The 18,888-nt window shown below is 40.6% G+C and overlaps 1 protein-coding gene across 2 annotated transcripts in view; it reads right to left on the bottom strand.

The window, feature by feature from the left end:
- Nucleotides 1-18,888, bottom strand: part of RFX4 (regulatory factor X4) — a 92,716-nt gene that overhangs the window by 23,637 nt on the left and 50,191 nt on the right. For both annotated transcript variants that reach the window (XM_039363905.1, XM_039363906.1), the window contains exons 7-11: nucleotides 18,024-18,101; nucleotides 15,728-15,891; nucleotides 14,246-14,346; nucleotides 4,121-4,179; nucleotides 2,221-2,365 (exon numbers count right to left, since the gene is read on the bottom strand). In XM_039363905.1, coding sequence (XP_039219839.1) covers nucleotides 2,221-2,365; nucleotides 4,121-4,179; nucleotides 14,246-14,346; nucleotides 15,728-15,891; nucleotides 18,024-18,101 — 547 coding nt within the window. The remainder of the gene's footprint in view (nucleotides 1-2,220; nucleotides 2,366-4,120; nucleotides 4,180-14,245; nucleotides 14,347-15,727; nucleotides 15,892-18,023; nucleotides 18,102-18,888) is intronic.

The raw sequence follows: 18,888 nt of genomic DNA, 5'->3' as shown, positions 1-18,888 counted from the left end.
GTTTTGAATTTGCTGTTTTTGTTACTATATTTTGTAGCATGCAAAATCCAATTTAGTATAATGCAAACAACTTTGGGTTAGATTTTTAAGAATTAGCAGGCTATATGTTAAAAAACAGAAAATGTGTTAGTAAACAAAACATTAAATTTATATACATATATAAAATTTTTCAAATAATCAATGTTGGTAGTTATTTTATGGGCTTAACTAGGAATAGTGAACTGCCTACATTATTTTATTTTATTTTTAATGAAATAGAAAGTTAAAATGTTCTGTAATTAAGTTTGGAAAATGGGAAAAGGTATGAGCCAGAGAAATATACATAACAGAAGGATGCTATGAGAAAGAGCTTAAAAATGGTCAGTGAAAAATTGGATATTTTTAATTTTCAAAGTAGTTAATGAGGGAGAGAATGTAGAGGTTATAAAAGGGGATGTCAGAAAATATTGTTTATGCAAATTATGATCTATATTCCCTACTTTAACTGATACTTTTAGTCTCCAGGCAGTCCAAGTTAAATCTTACATTATTATTTTGTATTTGGGAAATGAATGATTGTCTAACAAAGAGTTTATTTATTTATTTATTTATGAAACTTATATACCGCTTTAAGTGCAAGCACTCTCTAAGTGGTGTACACCAGTAAGCAATGTATATATATATTTACATTGCCCCCAACAATCTGGGTCCTCATTTTACCTATCTTGGAAGGATGGAAGGCTGAGTCAACCTTGAGCCGGTGAGATTTGAACCGCTGACCTGCTGAACACAGTTAGCTAAAGTGGCCTGCAGTACTGCACTCTAACTGCTGCGCCACCTTGGCTCATGTTGTAAAGAATCTTGAGATTTCAGTTTTATCCTCTATTGTATATAGAACCAATTATGTTAAGTCGGTCTTTTCTAACCTGGTACTCTTCAGAGGTATACGTCTGGAGATGACCAGAGGTGGTACTGTTAATAGAAGTTAAAGCTCATAAAACCAAGTTAATTTTGCCTAAATTATTTAGAGTTACTTATAAATACAGGACACATTGGTGGAACATAAGGGGATTCTATGTTACAATTAAAAAAAAAAAGCAAACCCATCTTCTTTGTGTTACATCATCCGAAAGAACATTTTATTTAATATTAGCCTAATTTATTCAATACATACTTAGTGGATTTGTGATTTGTATTTTTTTTTATTTTCTAAATATCAGAAATCTTATTGCCAGATGTCTCATTGATCTTAATAGTTTCTCAAGATATTATTCTAGAAGATGTTTTTATTTAATATAAAAAAAATCTTGTAAGATTTCTGAAAGTAATTCTTTACTGTATTGCAAATTGGTGAAATACTCACCATCGCAACTACAGTCCTATACCAAATCCTTATTAATTAAACATTCATTAGATGTTTCTTTCCTCTGAAAACTGAGCTAAAATGGTATTCAGCAAGTGTTCTTCTCTGAAACAGAAGCATCCTGAACCATTCAGGAAAATGTCCAGCTTTGCAATCATCTTCTTCATAGAAATTATTACCCATATAAGGAACCTCCAGTCCAAGTCTTTAGAGGTCTTGGAATGTATCTAATCTGCACTGCTTTTAATTGGCCATACATTCAAGCACATTCTTCCTTGAAAGAATGTTTGAAAGATGAAACAATTTCTTAAAGTGCAGCTAGACTGTAGTCACAAAAAACATATTTTCTTAAAAAGAATTGTAAAGTGGTAACTGGAGGGAAACAGGTTTTGAGATGTTATAAGTAAGAAGTGCTAAAGTGCATATGAGCCACTCTCTTGTGGTATTATGGAAATATGAATCTAGGTAGCATTAAGTTTTACAACTGCATTTAAGAGGCAGAAATGCTACAGGGAATTCAGATTGCAACTTTATGCATGCTTACCTTTAACAATTAAATGTTGTAGGATTTGCTGTTAGTAAACATACCCAAGATTGCATAGTAAAACCATTGTATGGAAGTATCCTGCCTTACTCTACTTTCAATTGTGATAGATAGGTTGTTGGAGAGCAAAGAGAAATTTAACAGAAAGCGGAGAAAGTGTTAGGCAACCAATATTTCTCCAATGTCATCTGTGTTACCATCACATTTAGAGAAGGTGGGGGAAAATTGGAATCTTTTTTCATCTGAGCTGATTTTGGAAGCAACAACGCTAGCACATTCTGTTTTATTAACATTTGGAGCTAATTTCTCTTAGCTGAAAGTCTTATAATCTTACATTGTATTATAAGTTTCCTGTGCTCCTCTTGTGAATCTTCCATGGTGTATAGTGTTTGTTTAGTGATACTATTAAGATCCACATTCCTCCAGTCTTCCAGCATTTGGAATGTAATATCTGCACTGTGGATCACAGTTCTTGATGCCTATAATCCAATTCAAACAACTCATTAGCTTAGAGTTTATTACCTTAGATAATATCCCATTATCCCTTCATATGGTTTTGTGATAGGATTCTGCTAAGGTGATTTTTCTCCTTAGGTTCTAGAAAAATCATGAAGTGCAATAGGTAATTTGAATATAACTTTTCCCAGTCCTCTCAAATTACAGATTTCATGTGGAAGTTCTAAATTTAAGGTAATACTATACTTCTGCTTCATTTGAGGAAAAAGGCATTTTCTTCATGCTTCATGCTTCATTGTCTCTCTTAAATTCAGATTATTTGTATCTAGACCTTTACTTTTGAAATGATCACAATAATTTAAATAGTACATTCAGTCACAACTTCAAAATCATTGAAACAATTATTTGAAATCCTCACACATCTAAAGTAAGTAAAGTACCTGAAGCATGTTTTCAATATTGGAACTAGGCCCTATCTTAGAACATGTCAAATACAAATAAAACTGAACAAACTTCTGGTCTTGTGCACCTAGAAAGGGATATGGAAGTGGAACATCAGAGACTGTTTATAGCTTAAGTCTGAGGGTGGGACCTTCATGCATGACAATGGACAGACTACTCAATAGAACAGTCTGTATTTATTCAGATGCTAGTTGGGATTTTAAGATAGTTAGGAAGACTGAGGGGAACTTCATTGCAACTATCTGCATTGCTTTTACTGCTGCTACTAAAGATTTCATTGTGGTAGTATATTAGAGGCCATTCAACATATTGGAATAAGACAATTTTGCTCAAAGTGCTTATAAACTGTTTTCATCTCTATTTGGTCATAAAGATTAGATAGATTAGATAGATAAAATCAATGCAAATATTATTTTCAACATGTTTCCTTTACAGTTGCTGTAACTCCCCAGTTAGATAATAGCAAAGGAAGAGATATATAAAATGGGAAAATATAAGAAGCAATATTACAGATCAAGTCAAAATTCTATTTAGTTCAGTATTCTGGGTCTCACAGAGGCCAGACAGATAATTCTTAGGATCCAATGAATGGAAATGAGGGTATAAGTCAGTGATGGTGAACCTATGGCACGTGTGCCAGAGGCGGCACTCAAAGCCCTCTCTGTGGGCACGTGCACCATTGCCCTAGCCCCGTCTCCCCCTGTGTCCCCATCCTCACCAGCAGCCCACTTGGAGGAGAGTCCCCCATGTGGAGCAGCGAAGCCAAGGACATGGCAGCTGGGCAGCAGGGACAAGACTTTGCCCTCGTGCCCCGTCGCATGCAGATCATGCTGCGGAGTGCGGGCGGAGGGCATGGCATCCATGGCGCTACACGGCCACCTGAGCAATCTGCTGTGGTGTGCAGTGGAGGCGGTAGGTAACCCTGTGGGAGGGCAAGAGTGGCGCGGTTTTGGGGCACTCGGTGTCTAAAAGATTTGCCATCACTGGGATAAGTCCTCTTTTACGTTTGCTTCCTAGCAACTATTATTTGAGACCTGCTCTCTGGGGTTCTAGAAACTGTACATAGACATTAGTCATCATTGATAGGCCTGTTTTCCCAGAATATAGAAAATAATTTAAGCCAACAACATAGCAAGCAGCTATGGCTTTTCTGCTTCATTTAACTCTGAATGCCTTTTCAAATCAGTGCACAAATCCGGTGTAAATATTTTGATTGTTCAGATGCGTGCAAATCATTTATCTGAAAACTAACATATGTGTAGTTGCTGAGGAATAAAATAAATATAACCCCCCCCCCCAAAAAAAAGACAAAATACCTGGCATAGATGGTTTAATGAAGTCTGCCTCCGAAGAATCTGAGAAAATCTTCTGGATACTGACAATGAAGGAGATCATTTATGTCGTTAACTAGAATGGTTATTTGGCACCAAACAATATATAACATATCTTCTTTTAACTCTGCTAACAGCAACCACCTTTAACTGATTTTCTTTTGTAAGAACTACACACACACACACAAACACACACACACACACACACACACACACACACACGTTATGTGAATATACATATTTTAGGCATTTTTAAAAAAGCATGTTTGGGATAGAAATCATTACCCAATAAAATCAATAACCTTAAATCCCATTGAAAGTTAACTATTGATAGTAATAGTAGTAAAGTCGGAAGGGACCTTGGAGGTCATCTAGTCCAACCCCCTGCTCAGGCAGGAAACCCTACACCATTTCGGACAAATGGCTGTCCAGTCTGTTCTTAAAAACTTCCAGTGTTGGAGCATTTACTGCTTCTGGAGGCAGGCTGTTCCACTGATTAATTATTCTCACTGTAAGGAAGTTTCTCCTTAGTTCTAGGTTGCTTCTCTCCTTGATTAGTTTCCACCCGTTGCTTCTTGTCCTGCCTTCAGGTGCTTTGGAAAATAGCTTAATTCCCTCTTCTTTATGGCAGCCCCTGAGATATTGGAATACTGCTATCATGTCCTCCCTTGTCCTTCTCTTCGTTAAACTAGACATACCCAATTCTAGCAACCGTTACTTATATGTTTTAGCCTCCAGTCCCCTAATCATCTTTGTTGCTCTTCTCTGCACTCTTTCTAGAGTCTCAACATCTTTTTTACATCGTGGCGACCAAAACTGGATGAAGTATTCCAAGTGTGGCCTTACCAAGGCATTGAAGAGTGGTATTAATACTTTACGTGATCTTGATTCTATCCCTCTGTTAATGCAGCCTAGCACTGTGTTGGCCTTTTTGACAGCTGCAACACACTGCTGGCTCATATTTAGGTGATTGTCTACTAGGACTCCGAGGTCCCTCTCACAGTTACTACTATTGAGCATGGTGCCACCTATGCTGTACTTGTGCATTTGGTTTTTCTTGCCTAATGTAGAACCTTGCTTTTTTCACCATTGAATTTCATTTTGTTAGTTAGTGCCCAGTGTTCAAGTCTGTCCAGATCCTTCTGTATCTTAAGCTTGTCTTCTGGAGTGTTGGCTATTCCTGCCAGCTTGGTGTCGTCTGCAAATTTGATGAGTTCCCCATCTGTCCCTTCATCCAAATCATTGATGAAGATGTTGAAGAGCACTGGGCCCAGAACAGAGCCCTGGGGCACCCCACTACACACTTCCCTCCATATAGATGCAGTTCCATTGAGGACCACTCGCTGAGTACGGCCGGTCAGCCAGCTATGGATCCATCTGGTAGTGATTCTGTCTGTTATGTCCCGAGCCTTGCAAACGGCTCGGGCGTTTGCAGGCAGTCCCGGGCAGGTGCAAAGCTGCCCGGGACCAGACAGGCTGTCGCCAGCGCCGCGCGCATGCGCTGGTGCTGGCGCGGGAAAAGTAACACATTTACCCGGGAAGCGTCTATATAAGAAGCTGGGAGGTTTTGGGAGCTGCTGAAGCCATCTACTTGTAAGCTGAACGCTGAATAAAGGAAACTGAGAACTTCAACTGCTTCTCGTGTCTGCTTCCCGCCACGGACTCAACACTGGCGATGAGGGTGGGATTGCCTTACACCGCCTGGAAAGGAAGAAGTGTAAGCTTACCCAAGTGAGTCCTGAGCGGTGGAACGGCGTCGACTCGGCAGCTACCCGCCAATCCAGTGCGCATTCGGGGGTAGGCTGGCTGATAGACCCGTCTCCTGAAGATGGCGAAAATCGGAAGGCTTTCGGAATTTGACATCTCACATCCAGAGCGGTGGGAGTCATACGTAGCCAGGGTGGAGAACTACTTCAAGGCAAACCAAGTGAGTGAAGAGAGCTTGAAGGCTGCCACCCTGCTTTGTGTTTGCGGCCAAGACGCCTTCGACATCGCAGAAAACCTTGCAGCACCTGTTCCAGTAGAGTCTGTCAGCTACGCAGATCTGAAGAAGCTACTGAAAGAGCACTTCCACCCCAAGATGTCCGTCATCGCATGGCGCCACACCTTCGAGCAGAGTGATCAACGGCCCGGCGAGTCGGCCAAAGAATTCATCGCCGCATTACGGAAGGCCGCCAAGCACTGCGAGTTCAAAGACCTCGAAGAACGACTGAGGGACTGATTCGTGTGCGGGTTAAGGCATCGAGATCTACAACAGAGACTTTTCGCTAAAGAAGAACTGTCCTACCAAGATGCCTTAAGGGAAGTCACCGCAGAAGAAGCAGCAGGCGGCGCTCTCAAGAACATGCGGCCGATCAGAAACAGTCCAGAGGTTGCATCCGTGCACCAGGAAGACGCCCAAAGGAACTCCGAGGAGGATCCGGACGAGGAAGTCGACCGTCTCCACCCCACGACGGAAGAAAAACAGAAGGGAAGCTCTTCAGCTCTGCTCAAGTGCATCGGCTGTGGAGGTCGCCACCGGAGAACCGACTGCAAGTTCCGCTCCGCTACCTGCCGGGCATGCGGCAAACAAGGACACATTGCAGCTGTGTGTCTGGGCCGACGAAAGGTACAACCTCAGGAAGAACCGCGCCTGAAAGGTACCAGATTCCCCAGCCAGAATAGGGTAGGGTTTTGTGCTTCGCGAAGAAGCATCCTTAGGACAGGCACACACAAGCCAATTAAGAAAAAGCTGTCACTCAAGGTGAAGCTACAAGGGGTTCCATTATCTATGGAACTAGACACAGGGTCTGCCTTTTCAATTATCTCCTTGCATACATTTAGGAAGATTTGTTCCGGTAGTGGAACTCAGGCCAAGTTAAGGCCTTCTGACATTGTGTTAACAGATTTTCAAAATTCAAGAGTGTGTGTTAAGGGGGAGGCCACCCTTAACATGCAATACAAGAGTTTTGAAGGTCCACTAGACTTATTAGTAGTAGGGGGTGAACGAACGAGTCTCATAGGACTCGATTGGTTTGAGGCCCTGGGGATACACGTCACAGGACTCAACAGTTTACAAACACTCGACCTACAGGAAGTCTGCAAAGAATTTGCAGATGTTTTCAGCCCCCAGCTAGGCACATTCAAAGGACCCCCTGTGTCCTTAAAGCTAGACCCCACTGTCACTCCCGTTAGAATTAAAGCAAGAAGGGTCCCTTTTGCTTTAAAGAGTAAAATTGACACTGAGTTAGACAAACTGATTCAACAGGGAATCCTAGAACCTGTTGATTCCAGTCCTTGGGAGACCCCCATTGTCACGCCTCTAAAGGCAAATGGGGACATTCGCATTTGTGCTGACTACAAATGCACTCTGAATAAGGCATTGCAGCAACATGCCTATCCTGTTCCTGTGGTCAGTCATATTCTGGCCTCCCTCAAGGGGGGGGCGCGTTTTTGCAACAGCTGCCTGTTGATGATGATGCTGCTATAGCTCAGACTATTGTGACCCACAGGGGAGCCTTTAAGGTAAAAAGGCTGCAGTTTGGAGTGAATGTCGCTCCTGGGATTTTCCAAAGCGTAATGGAAAACACACTACGGGGTATACCAGGGGTTTGCCCCTACTTTGATGATGTCTTAATTGCAGGAGACTCCACACACATTCTAGCTGAAAGGCTAAGGGCTGTTCTGTTAAGATTCAGGAAGTCAGGCCTCAAGCTCAAAAAAGACAAATGCAAGATTGGGGTGCCTTCTACTGAATTTCTGGGGTTCAAAATTGATGCTGCTGGGATTCACCCTGCTGAATCCAAACTGACAGCTATTTTAGAAGCACCTAGGCCAAAGTCCAAGGCCGAACTTCAGGCCTTCCTGGGCCTCCTGAATTTCTACAATTCTTTTCTTCCACATAAAGCTAGTGTAGCTGAGCCTCTTCACAGGCTACTAGACAAACAAGCAGTGTGGCAGTGGTCACATACACATGAGGCTTGCTTTAACAAAGTCAAGGCCTTGCTCACTTCTAACAGTGTACTTGCACATTTCAACGAATCTCTTCCTGTGTGCATCGCATGTGATGCGTCCCCTTACGGGGTAGGAGCTGTCCTGAGCCACCTCAGGTCTGATGGAACTCAGGTTCCTGTTGCATATTACTCCAGAACATTGTCTTCTGCTGAGCGCAACTACGCTCAGATAGACAGGGAGGCTCTGGCTGTTGTCGCTGGAATTAAAAAATTCCACGATTTTCTCTATGGCAGGCATTTCACGGTCTTTACTGACCATAAGCCTCTGCTGGGACTGTTTACCACACGTAAGCAGACTCCCCAAATCATTTCCCCTAGAATGCTTAGGTGGTCTATTTTTCTGTCTGCATATGATTTTTCTTTACTCCACAAGCCTGGGAAAGAAATGGGCCATGCTGATGGCCTCAGTAGATTGCCTCTGCCAGTAGTAGAAGCTGACCCTGCGCCAGCTGTCAACATTCTATCAATCCAAGCCTTGCCCGAGCTCCCTCTTTGTGCCAGGGATGTTGCCGCTGAAACAGGTACAGATCACACACTTTCACGTGTCCGTTCCTGGGTTTTGTCCGGTTGGCCTGAGCACTGCCCTAGTCCTGAGTTTCAGAGTTTCTGGTCCAAAAGAAACGAGTTGTCCCTTTCTCAGGGTTGTCTGCTTTGGGGAAACAGAGTTGTCATTCCCTCCTCAATGAGGACTAGGGTCTTAGAATCCCTCCACGAGGGTCATCCTGGCATTGTTCATATGAAGGCTCTTGCACGCAGCCACTTGTGGTGGCCTGTTTTAGATAAGGATATTGAGGCTCAGGTGCATGCATGCCACCTGTGCCAACGATCTCGCCCAGAGATGCCCCAAGCTCCCGTGCATAAATGGGAGGAAACACAGTCCCCATGGTCTAGGGTGCACATTGACTACGCTGGGCCCTTTCAGGGCCAGTTCTTCTTGGTCCTTGTTGACAGCCATTCAAAATGGCTTGAGGTTGTGCCTGTCTCATCCACCACCACTGCAAAGACTATTCAGGTACTGAGGGGGATTTTTGCTGCACACGGGCTTCCAGATGTCATCGTGTCTGACAACGGCCCTCAATTCACTTCCTCCGAATTCCAAGCTTTCTTACAGGCTAACATGATTCGTCATGCCACGTCTGCACCCTTCCACCCGTCCACCAACGGTATGGCTGAACGTATGGTGCGCATCACAAAGGACGCATTGAAAAGACTCACCTACGGGGACTGGCATCACAGGTTGGCTGACTTTCTCCTTTCTTATCGCACCACACCATCCACTTCTACAGGGAGAAGCCCAGCTGAACTTCGCTGGGGGCGTCAACTTACTACTAAACTTGACCGGTTGCATCCGGACAGACTGCCTTCATCTACCTCACATCCTAGGGCACCTAGACAACTACTTGTGGGTGCCCCGGTTTGGGCTCGCAATTACCGGCCTGGTCATACATGGGTCCCCGCTTCTATTTCCAGGGTCACAGGTCCTCTCTCCTACGAGGTTGCCCTGGACAATGGTCGTGTCCTGCGTCGGCACATCGACCAACTCCGCCCTAGGCGGGACTTTTCAGATGAGACTCCTGGGTCTTTTCCCGGGGGGGAGGGGGACCCTTTGGAGCAAAGGGACGGGCACGAGCTGCTGCCCATCTCCACTGATGGAGCCACAAACGGCCCATCCCAGGGTTCCGCAAGTGCTCCGAAAAGGAATTCATGGAGCTTACCCACACAACAGGCACTCACGCCTACTCCAGCCAGGGAGTCACCCCGGGGGCATACTCACCTTCCACACACATCACACAGCACTCCAGTCATGGAGGATACCCGGGGGCATCCCAACCAATCATTCCCCGCAAGAGAGCTGGCACACAATCCCCAAGGTTGGCCTGACCTTACCCCAAATTCTACAGGGGGTCAAACATACAGGGAGGTGGTCGAGGAACCAAGTCCCGACTACAACACCTCTAGCCCAAATCAGGGTAACTGAGTTTTGGGAAAGTACAGAAACCCACACAAGCCCGGACACAGAACGGGGTTCAGGGAATGGTCAGCCTCCTGACAGGTCTTGGACGGACCTAGGAGGTTCAACAGAGACGCCCAGCAGTGGCTATCACTTCAAGGGGCCCGAGGGTCTACAGCTAGGCAGGTCAACCAGGTCACAAAGTGACAGAAGCCCTGGCCTGACGAGCCCGGTGGGCAAGCAAGCAGGCCAGGCATCGGGGCACAGTCCTTGGAAGGCACCAAGGCAAAATAAGGAGAACAGGCTCACATCTCCCTCCAGTCAGGGAACTCATGCTAGTAACCCAGAGCTGAGAAGGTCACAGAGAGCAAAGAAGTCTCCTAAATACTTAGAGGATTACATAACATTGATGGCTAAACAAAAGCCAGGTAACACTGCATAAAATAAATGTTTATATGTTGGTAGTAGTTTTAGCCCGGGGAAAAGGGGTGTTATGTCCGAGCCTTGCAAACGGCTCGGGCGTTTGCAGGCAGTCCCGGGCAGGTGCAAAGCTGCCCGGGACCAGACAGGCTGTCGCCAGCGCCGTGCGCATGCGCGGGTGCTGGCGCGGGAAAAGTAACACATTTACCCGGGAAGCGTCTATATAAGAAGCTGGGAGGTTTTGGGAGCTGCTGAAGCCATCTACTTGTAAGCTGAACGCTGAATAAAGGAAACTGAGAACTTCAACTGCTTCTCGTGTCTGCTTCCCGCCAAGGACTCAACACTGTCTACCCCACATTTTTCTATCTTATCAAGTAGTAGGTTGTGATCTACTTTATTAAATGCCTTACTGAAGTCCAAGTAAATTATGTCCACAGCATTTTTCTGATCCACTAATTTTGTCATTTGGTCAAAGAATGCGATAAGATTTGTCTGGCATGATCTGTTTTTGACAAACCCATGTTGGCTTTTAGTAATGACTTTGTTTGCCTCTAGGTGTTTGTTGATTCGTTGTTTGATTATCTTTTCCAGGATCTTCCCAGGTATTGAGGTCAGGCTGATAGGTCTGTAATTTCCTGGATCCATTTTTTTTTCCTTTTTTGAGATGGGAACTATATCAGCTCTTTTCCAGTCCTCTGGTAGTTCCCCTGTGTTCCAGGATCTTTGAAAAATATAGTTCAGTGGTTCCAATATCACATCTGCCAGTTCCTTGAGAACTCTGGGGTGTAATCCATCTGGTCCTGGCGATTTGAACTCATCTAGGCTGGACAGGTGCTCACTTACCATTTTCTTGCCTATCTTAACTTGTGTTTCTATTTTGTTTTTTATGGCACTATTTTTGATAGATTGGTCTGTTTTTTTCCCTTTGTGTAAAGACAGATGCAAAAAATGAGTTAAATAGTTCTGCTTTCTCCCTGTTGCTTGTCACCTTCTTGCCACTTCCACCCACTAATGGACCAATCATTTCCTTCACTTTTTTCTTGTTTTTTACATGTTGAAAGAAGCTTTTTTTGTTATTTTTGACTTTGGTCGCAAGCCTTAGTTCATTTTGAGCCTTGGCTTTCTTCACTTAATCTTTGCAGGCTTGGGCTATTTGCTGATATTCTGACTTAGTTATGTTCCCCTCCTTCCACTTTCTATACTTGTCTTTTTTATCTTTCAGTTTGTCAGAGAGTTCTTTATGCAGCCATGCTGGTTTCCTCTGAGAGCTGTTGTTTTTCCTCTTTGTTGGTATTGTGCTAGACTGTGCCTTTATTATCTCATTTTTCAAAATTTCCCAGGCTTCTTGAGTTGTTTTCCCCTTGAGGATTCTCATCCATGGAATCCTTCCCAAGCCCTCTCTAAGTTTATTGAAATTAGCTCTCTTGAAGTCCAAGACTCTAGTTTGACTGTGTTCTATTGCTTGTGCTTCTATAATGTTGAATTCTAATATTGCATGATCACTTCCTCCCAGGGTTCCTATGGCTTCAACACCTTCTATCATTTCATCTCTGTTAATGAGAATTAGATCCAAAATGGCTAATCCCCTAGTTCCCTTCTCTACTTTTTGAGAGACAAAGTTGTCTGCTAGGTTTGCCAGGAACCTGTTTGATCTTCCACTTGGTGCGGAGTTTGTCTCCCAGTTGATGTCAGGGTAGTCAAATTGAAGTAGAACAATCCTTAATTCTATGTCCCTGCAGAAAGTTCTGTGTGTGCTGATTTGCTGGTTCCCATGACCAGAAAGTCTCCAATAGGGCTATTCCCAGGAAGTGTCAAAAGTAGTTTTAGATTCATAATATCCAAAGCCTCCTCACTTCTGACACAATTATAGCCTAGATCTACAGACTCCAACTGAATGAAATTGGATTAGTAATTCTGCTTTCCATTCCAACAAAATTGAAGAAGTAGGCCATTCACCATAGAAAGTCTTCCTCTTGTTGCTAGGACTGTGTAGTTGATGCCAAGTGAACTAAGATTCTCTGGTTTATGATTAGTGACTGCAGTACACAAATGAAGATTAAATATATGTTATGTAAACATATTGACAAGGCCATGCACAGAATAAAATCCTTGCTATCTATCTCTCTCTTTATCTACTGATCAATAGTGTAACCTTTATATCCATATTTCCTTGGGTAACTCCTAATGCTATATTGTATTAATCTTTTTACCATAGGTAAATAAAAAATATGCTGAAATCAATGACATTGCTTGTATGTACAATGCTAGCATCCAGATTCCAGATATTTTTCAAATAGCTTCAGTACTATCTGACTTCACTAAAGTGAAGAAAATTCACACTGATCTCTCTGGCTGCAACTCTGCTTTAGTAAGATCAATTCCAAAACATATAGTAAAACATATTCATTTTGAGGAAAGGAACATGCCTTGGATTATTTGAATAAATTATTAAATTACAAAATCATGTTGTTCAATGGGTCATTTTCTGAGCCCCCTCAACAAAGGTGCTTTTAATCATCCATGTTGATCAATGGTTAAGCTGTCTCCCCTTTTCAACTTTGCCCACATTCTCTCTCTTCAAAAAAACTTGTGATGTGGAAGTTAGCTATATAAAAGGAGCAGGACTGATGAAATAAAGCAGACTTTCTCAAGATATAATGTGCAAGGCAGGCATCTACAGAGAAAGAGTGTAGTGCCCTTCCTATGGAGATAGGATAATTTGATTGTCTTCATTTTTTAAACTTTGACACTTGAAGCAAAGACCTCGGACTGTAGTTTGAAGATGTGCTTGATTGCTTGCATTTGCAGGCCATCCCTTGAGAGACTGTTTAATTTGTTTCACAAAGACAGGAGACTTATCAGTTAATTCTAACTAATATGGCTTCATCACTATGACCAGTCAGTGATATACACACATATTACTGAAAGAATTGACAAAATTAATTAGAGATTATTAGTGATTGACAAATTAGAGATGCAATGCTTATTGTTCTTTTAAACTGTGTTAGGATAATAAGACACACAGCACCTTTTCAAGCATGTATGCAATTTTGCATACTGAGACTTTTAAAAAGTTATCAAAATGTCTCCTAAAAGTCCTAAACATTTTTGGCAATAAAATCATGTGAGATTTGGGGCATTTTTACATTTGGGAAGATTGCCAATGCTTTCTTGGATTATTATATATTATTTTGACATCAAAAGACACTGTGTTGCCTACTCCTTTCATTAAATTAAAGAATGCCTTTATTCTAAGCATTTGTTTTCGATATCTGAATAGCTTTTTTTACATAAAATCTAATAGTTATACCAAGCTTTCTTCATTTCAGCATCCTGATTTTGGAAGAATAAATTTAATTGTTGTAGATGAAAAAAATAGGAGTCGGCCTAATGAACCCTTAAATCTGTTCATATGTACTGCCCTACCTTCCACGTGTTATTGAGGTAGGTAAATAAGAACTTAACCACAACATAGAATATATGTGTTCTATAACTGCCCTTATTTTTTTTTAAATTACTTATAGAACATAGAGTAGACTGATCTGATTAAGAATATTGCCATACCACATATATAGTGAGGGGAACTGAATTCTTTATCTGACCTGTTTCTTTCATTTAAAAAAAAATCATTTGCATTTTTTAATGTTCTACTGGTACCAGCATACTATCTTTTGATTAATATCTTTAACTTTAATGTTACAGCATCATAAACAATTTTTCTGCTTGTATTAAGTATGTAACACGTACATTCAAACTTGATATTTCGTAGGTTTTCAGGCAAGTCATGAAGAGCTACCTTTAGCCATTCATCCAGCTGTTTGGCAAACTTGCGGATCACCTGTGTTAAGCTGAAAAGAAAAGTACCACTTCAGGAACATATGTTAAGAGTCTTTCTTTGCAGAAGAAAAGCAAGAAAATATTAGCTCTGCAACTGCCCAATTTTTAGTCCTATAGTTCAAAATTGGAAAATTTTCCTAACCTGATGTATCTAGCATTAGTTCCACAACTTTGTGAGACCTAATTCCCAGTTACATGCATAGGATTGCACTGAGAATATATATTATGTTACAGCTACCTAATAATAAGGACTCTGAAAAATACACCAAAGTATACAGAAAACATAATCTATAGAGTTATGAAATGAATAAGTACAAATGCTTGCATTTGATGTTCCTCCCAGATCTTAAAAAAATAAATTAAATAGATATATTCCATTCTTCAGAACTATGCCACTTTTCAAAATTATGATCCATAATTGCTATTTAACATTAACATTTGCAGAGGTGTTTAATGTTTAAAACTTAGAATAATAAATGTTATTGCTCCTACTACTACTGCTCCTACTACTACTACTAAAATAACCACAGTTCTCTACTTTAGTTAGCAGGAATAACTGAAACAGATTGAATTAAATGATTCCATTACTATTTAGGGTATTTCATGTTTAAGAACTGAGGACAAAAGTATACTGTATCTTGCCAGTCCCTCAAATAGTACTAAAACAGGGACAAGACATACTGTATTGCTGAGGGCATTTCAGAATAAGGGGGATCACCATTTATAAAAAATGTTTTCAGGCCACCAAGCCATCTAGAGGTCTCAGGGTTCAAGAAAGTATGTACAAGAAGATTTAGTCCTTAAGATACTCTGGTTGGGAAATATGAAGTAGATGTTGAACTCATCAATAGACTACTAATTTAGAGAAGGCTGGAATAAAAAACAATGTAGGAATGAAGATCTGTAACACTCACAAAAAAGCATTATTCAAGATGGAATCTCAAGGAAGAAAAACTGATAAATAAAAAATGTCATTGACTGCAATTGTATTAAACAGACTGCCAAAATGCTAACATTCTTAGAATGTAGGGAAGGGAACAAAAATGAAGCATGCAAGTATAGAATATTTTAAATATATTGCCCACTTATTTGTCCTTCATTCCTAAATGGAAAAAATCTACCATTCCTTCGATGTTTGAACTCAATCTGCAGTGTTCTGTCAAACCCATTTGGTTTTATTATTCATAAATGTCACTTGGTCTTGTGTGAGAAAGATTCTTTATTTAAACCAGGGGTCTTCAAACCTGGCCCTTTTATGACTTGTGGACTTCAGCTCCCAGAATTCCTCAACCAGCATTGCTGTATACAAGACCCCTGTATAAAGGGTATATGTTGCAAGCGAACTCACACATATACTTTCACACAAATGTCAGTCTTTTAAAATATACTCACCTATCAGGTAATGCTTGCAAGACTGTTGGCATCAAAACTCCAGAAATAGCTTTATACAATATTGAATCGCAAACTCCAACTATATTTACTACAGTGGAAGAACCCAGTACAGGAAGCATATGAGGTGGCATCCCTTGCCAAAAGTGCAGAAGAAAACTTTGAACCTAGAAATGCACCCAAACAGAAGAAATACATGGAATTTGTAATTTTTAAAAATTATTATTTGTCTATCTTCTAGAATGGTAGAAATACACTTCTGATTTTCTTTTTGGAAAACACCATCAAATGATATGTTTCACCCATGGCAGTTTGCTGATGAAAAAGAAAAGAAAAAAAGGAGTTGCAAATAAAGGGTGGATTCTGCCTTCTTTCTTCATGTCCATGTACCACTGGGTTTGATTCTGCTCATCAGCCTTGCAAGATAGTCCAGATAAGAAGCATGCCTAGATGAACTATTTATACATTGTTGTGAGGTTACATTAACAAAATCTTGCAAGTTAGAAAGTACATTTCTCCCCCCTTGTATTTACAGCCCAAAAAACTAGGGAGGGTAACTTGTGAGATGTTTGCCATTCCCCCTTTCCATCTGCGGGCTCAGCTGCTTCTTATGCTCTCTTGTTCTCCTGCATGCAGCTCTTCCCCCATCTCCCAAGGCCATTCCCACATACCATTACACTAACAGGAGCCCTAACAAATTTCCTCTGAAAATACATGACTGTTGACAGCAACTTGGTTCCCATTCATGATAATGAAAGAGACTTCATATCAAATATAAAAGCAGTCAAAATCAGGAAAGATGCATTATACTGAGGGGTAGGAAGCAGTGAAATCATCCTATATAGACTGTAACTAACTATCATTCATTGCAAATGTCTATGGAGATTCTCAGTCATCCAGGTACTGGTTGTCCCAAAGGTGCTTTTTCAAGAGAAAATTGGACTTTCTCATTTTCTTTGAAGACATTTCACTTCTCATCCAAGAAGCTGAATCAAAATGTCTTCAAAGAAAAGCAAGAAAGTCCAGTTGCCTCTTGAAAAAGCACCTTTGGGATTCATTGCAAATATATTTAAGATATAAATCTAAATTAATGTCGCCTTGTGGCAAGATGGGCAGCAAACAAACAAACAAACAAAGCCTTAGATTTGTGCCATTATACAGGTATTGGTTATTTGGACTGACTACATGAAAAAAAATGTCATATGAATGAGAATTGAAAGAAAAAAAGCAGAAAACTCTAGGATATTTTTAAAGTTGGGGTTTAATAGAGCAAGCTAGCAGGAACTTTGGAAATCAATTTTCTGTACTAGTTTAGTTGATCTTGGTATTAAAAAAATAGCATCCATTTTCCATAAGACACATTCACCAAACTAATATTCCAGAACTAATTCTAAGATTTCTTTCAAATATTATTGCATATAAAACTGAGCCATAGATATTCTCAGCTTTATGAATCATAAGTATATGTGTATAAATTTATATATAACTATAGATGTGTGTATATAATAGATATGAAATACTATATGTATAGGTACTTAATAAATTTCCATTCTCCCTTTAATTCAGGAGCTCAAGGCAATGTTCAAAGCTCTTCTTCCTATTTTCCCCAACTCTGTGAGGGAGCATGAACTGAGAAAGAACAACTGGCCCAAAGTCATTCAGTAAGCTTCCATGACTAAGGGAGTACTAGAATCTGGATAACCCCACTCCATTCTACAGGGAAGAACTTATTTATTCTATTTTCCATATGTATTATCTATGTTATCTTGAGTAATACAGAGGGCTTTTTTTACAGTCTTCCATCTCATTAATACTTCTGATCTCAATTGCTCATCTCCTCCATCCTTTTACACAGTGTTTTTTTTCTATAAAAAAAAAAAGGTGTCGGAACTCACACACATCGTACAACCCGCCTTGCCTACCCTACAAGGTTCCATCCAAAAAAGGTGCCGGAACTCCGTTCTGAGCATTTTATGAGAAAAAAAAGCCCTGCTTTTACATAAGCTTTTTTCTTATACTGCTGTTCTTCCCAATTTATTTTTCAGTATATTGCCTGATTGCACCATTTCTTCAGCTTCCTTGTATTGAGGCATCCTGTTCATTAGCTTCCTTTATTCTCAGAATCATTTCACTCAATAGAACTAATATATCCTATTATCTCCAACAGTTCCAATTCTCAGTGGAAAATACTTTGAACCTTGGAGCAATGTAGTCAGTCAATATAAACGTTTTCACTATCATCAATAAATATAAGTGAATATAAACTATCCCATGAAAAACATTTTACTTCGTTACAAACCTCATCAAAGTTGGCTCTTATTACAGTATCAAGTATCCTTTGACAGTGTGTTCTGTACATCATTATAAAAGTAGATACCTAGAAGGATAAAAAAGAATAATTCTTATTAAGCATATATTTAAAACATTTCCAGTATAATCTATCATGACCTCCAACTCCTAACAAATTCTTAGCAATGGAGATAGAGATGAAGAAGGTTAAAACCTCAAGGCAGCAAAAACACTAGTACCAATCTCAGGTCTCATCAACTGTAACTATAAACTTAATCCAGGTTAGAGCCTAACCTAATACCTACGTAACATGGTTTCCAGAGCAAGCTGCTAAAAGTGTGTCATCTTTGCCTCAGAGCATTATGTTCCAGAAAGCCCGCTTAGCACCAAATGTAGGATATTCCAGCAGAAGCATTCTGGACTAGAAAGTTACTCCTTCAAAATTCCAAATTCCCCATTATGAGAGAAAAGTCCTATCCCTGAGAAATTGTCAAATTGTCCATCCAATTTCTCTGCTTAAATTTGTTTCTCAGTTAAAAGCATTCAAAGGAGGAAAGATTGAGAGCACAGTATTTTGGGTGGATTTGAGCCATTTGCCCAAATTAAATTTAACTGCATCTGATTCCTTCCTGAGAGTAGCTAGTTGCAGCTTTGGATTGTAATTAAGTTAGGGATATGATGCCAGGAAAAAAATTGGTCCTCTGCCTTTATGCACTAATCTACTTTCCTTAAGTTGGTGGGGTTTTTTACTAAAAAAATATTGGAAAATTCAATCATGGATCTTTGACGTATTGTCTACTTTGAACCAATACAGAAGGTACAATCTCTTTCATCTATAGATTACTTGATAAATACCATAAATCAGGGAGAAATTA

The sequence above is a fragment of the Crotalus tigris genome, unplaced genomic scaffold (genome assembly GCF_016545835.1).
Source record: "Crotalus tigris isolate CLP2741 ecotype Arizona unplaced genomic scaffold, ASM1654583v1 scf7180000019630.4133010339:1179603, whole genome shotgun sequence".
In the NCBI taxonomy this organism is placed as follows: Eukaryota; Metazoa; Chordata; class Lepidosauria; order Squamata; family Viperidae; genus Crotalus; species Crotalus tigris.
The sequence above is the reverse complement of the archived record's forward strand: the minus strand, read 5'-3'. Positions and strand labels throughout refer to the sequence as shown.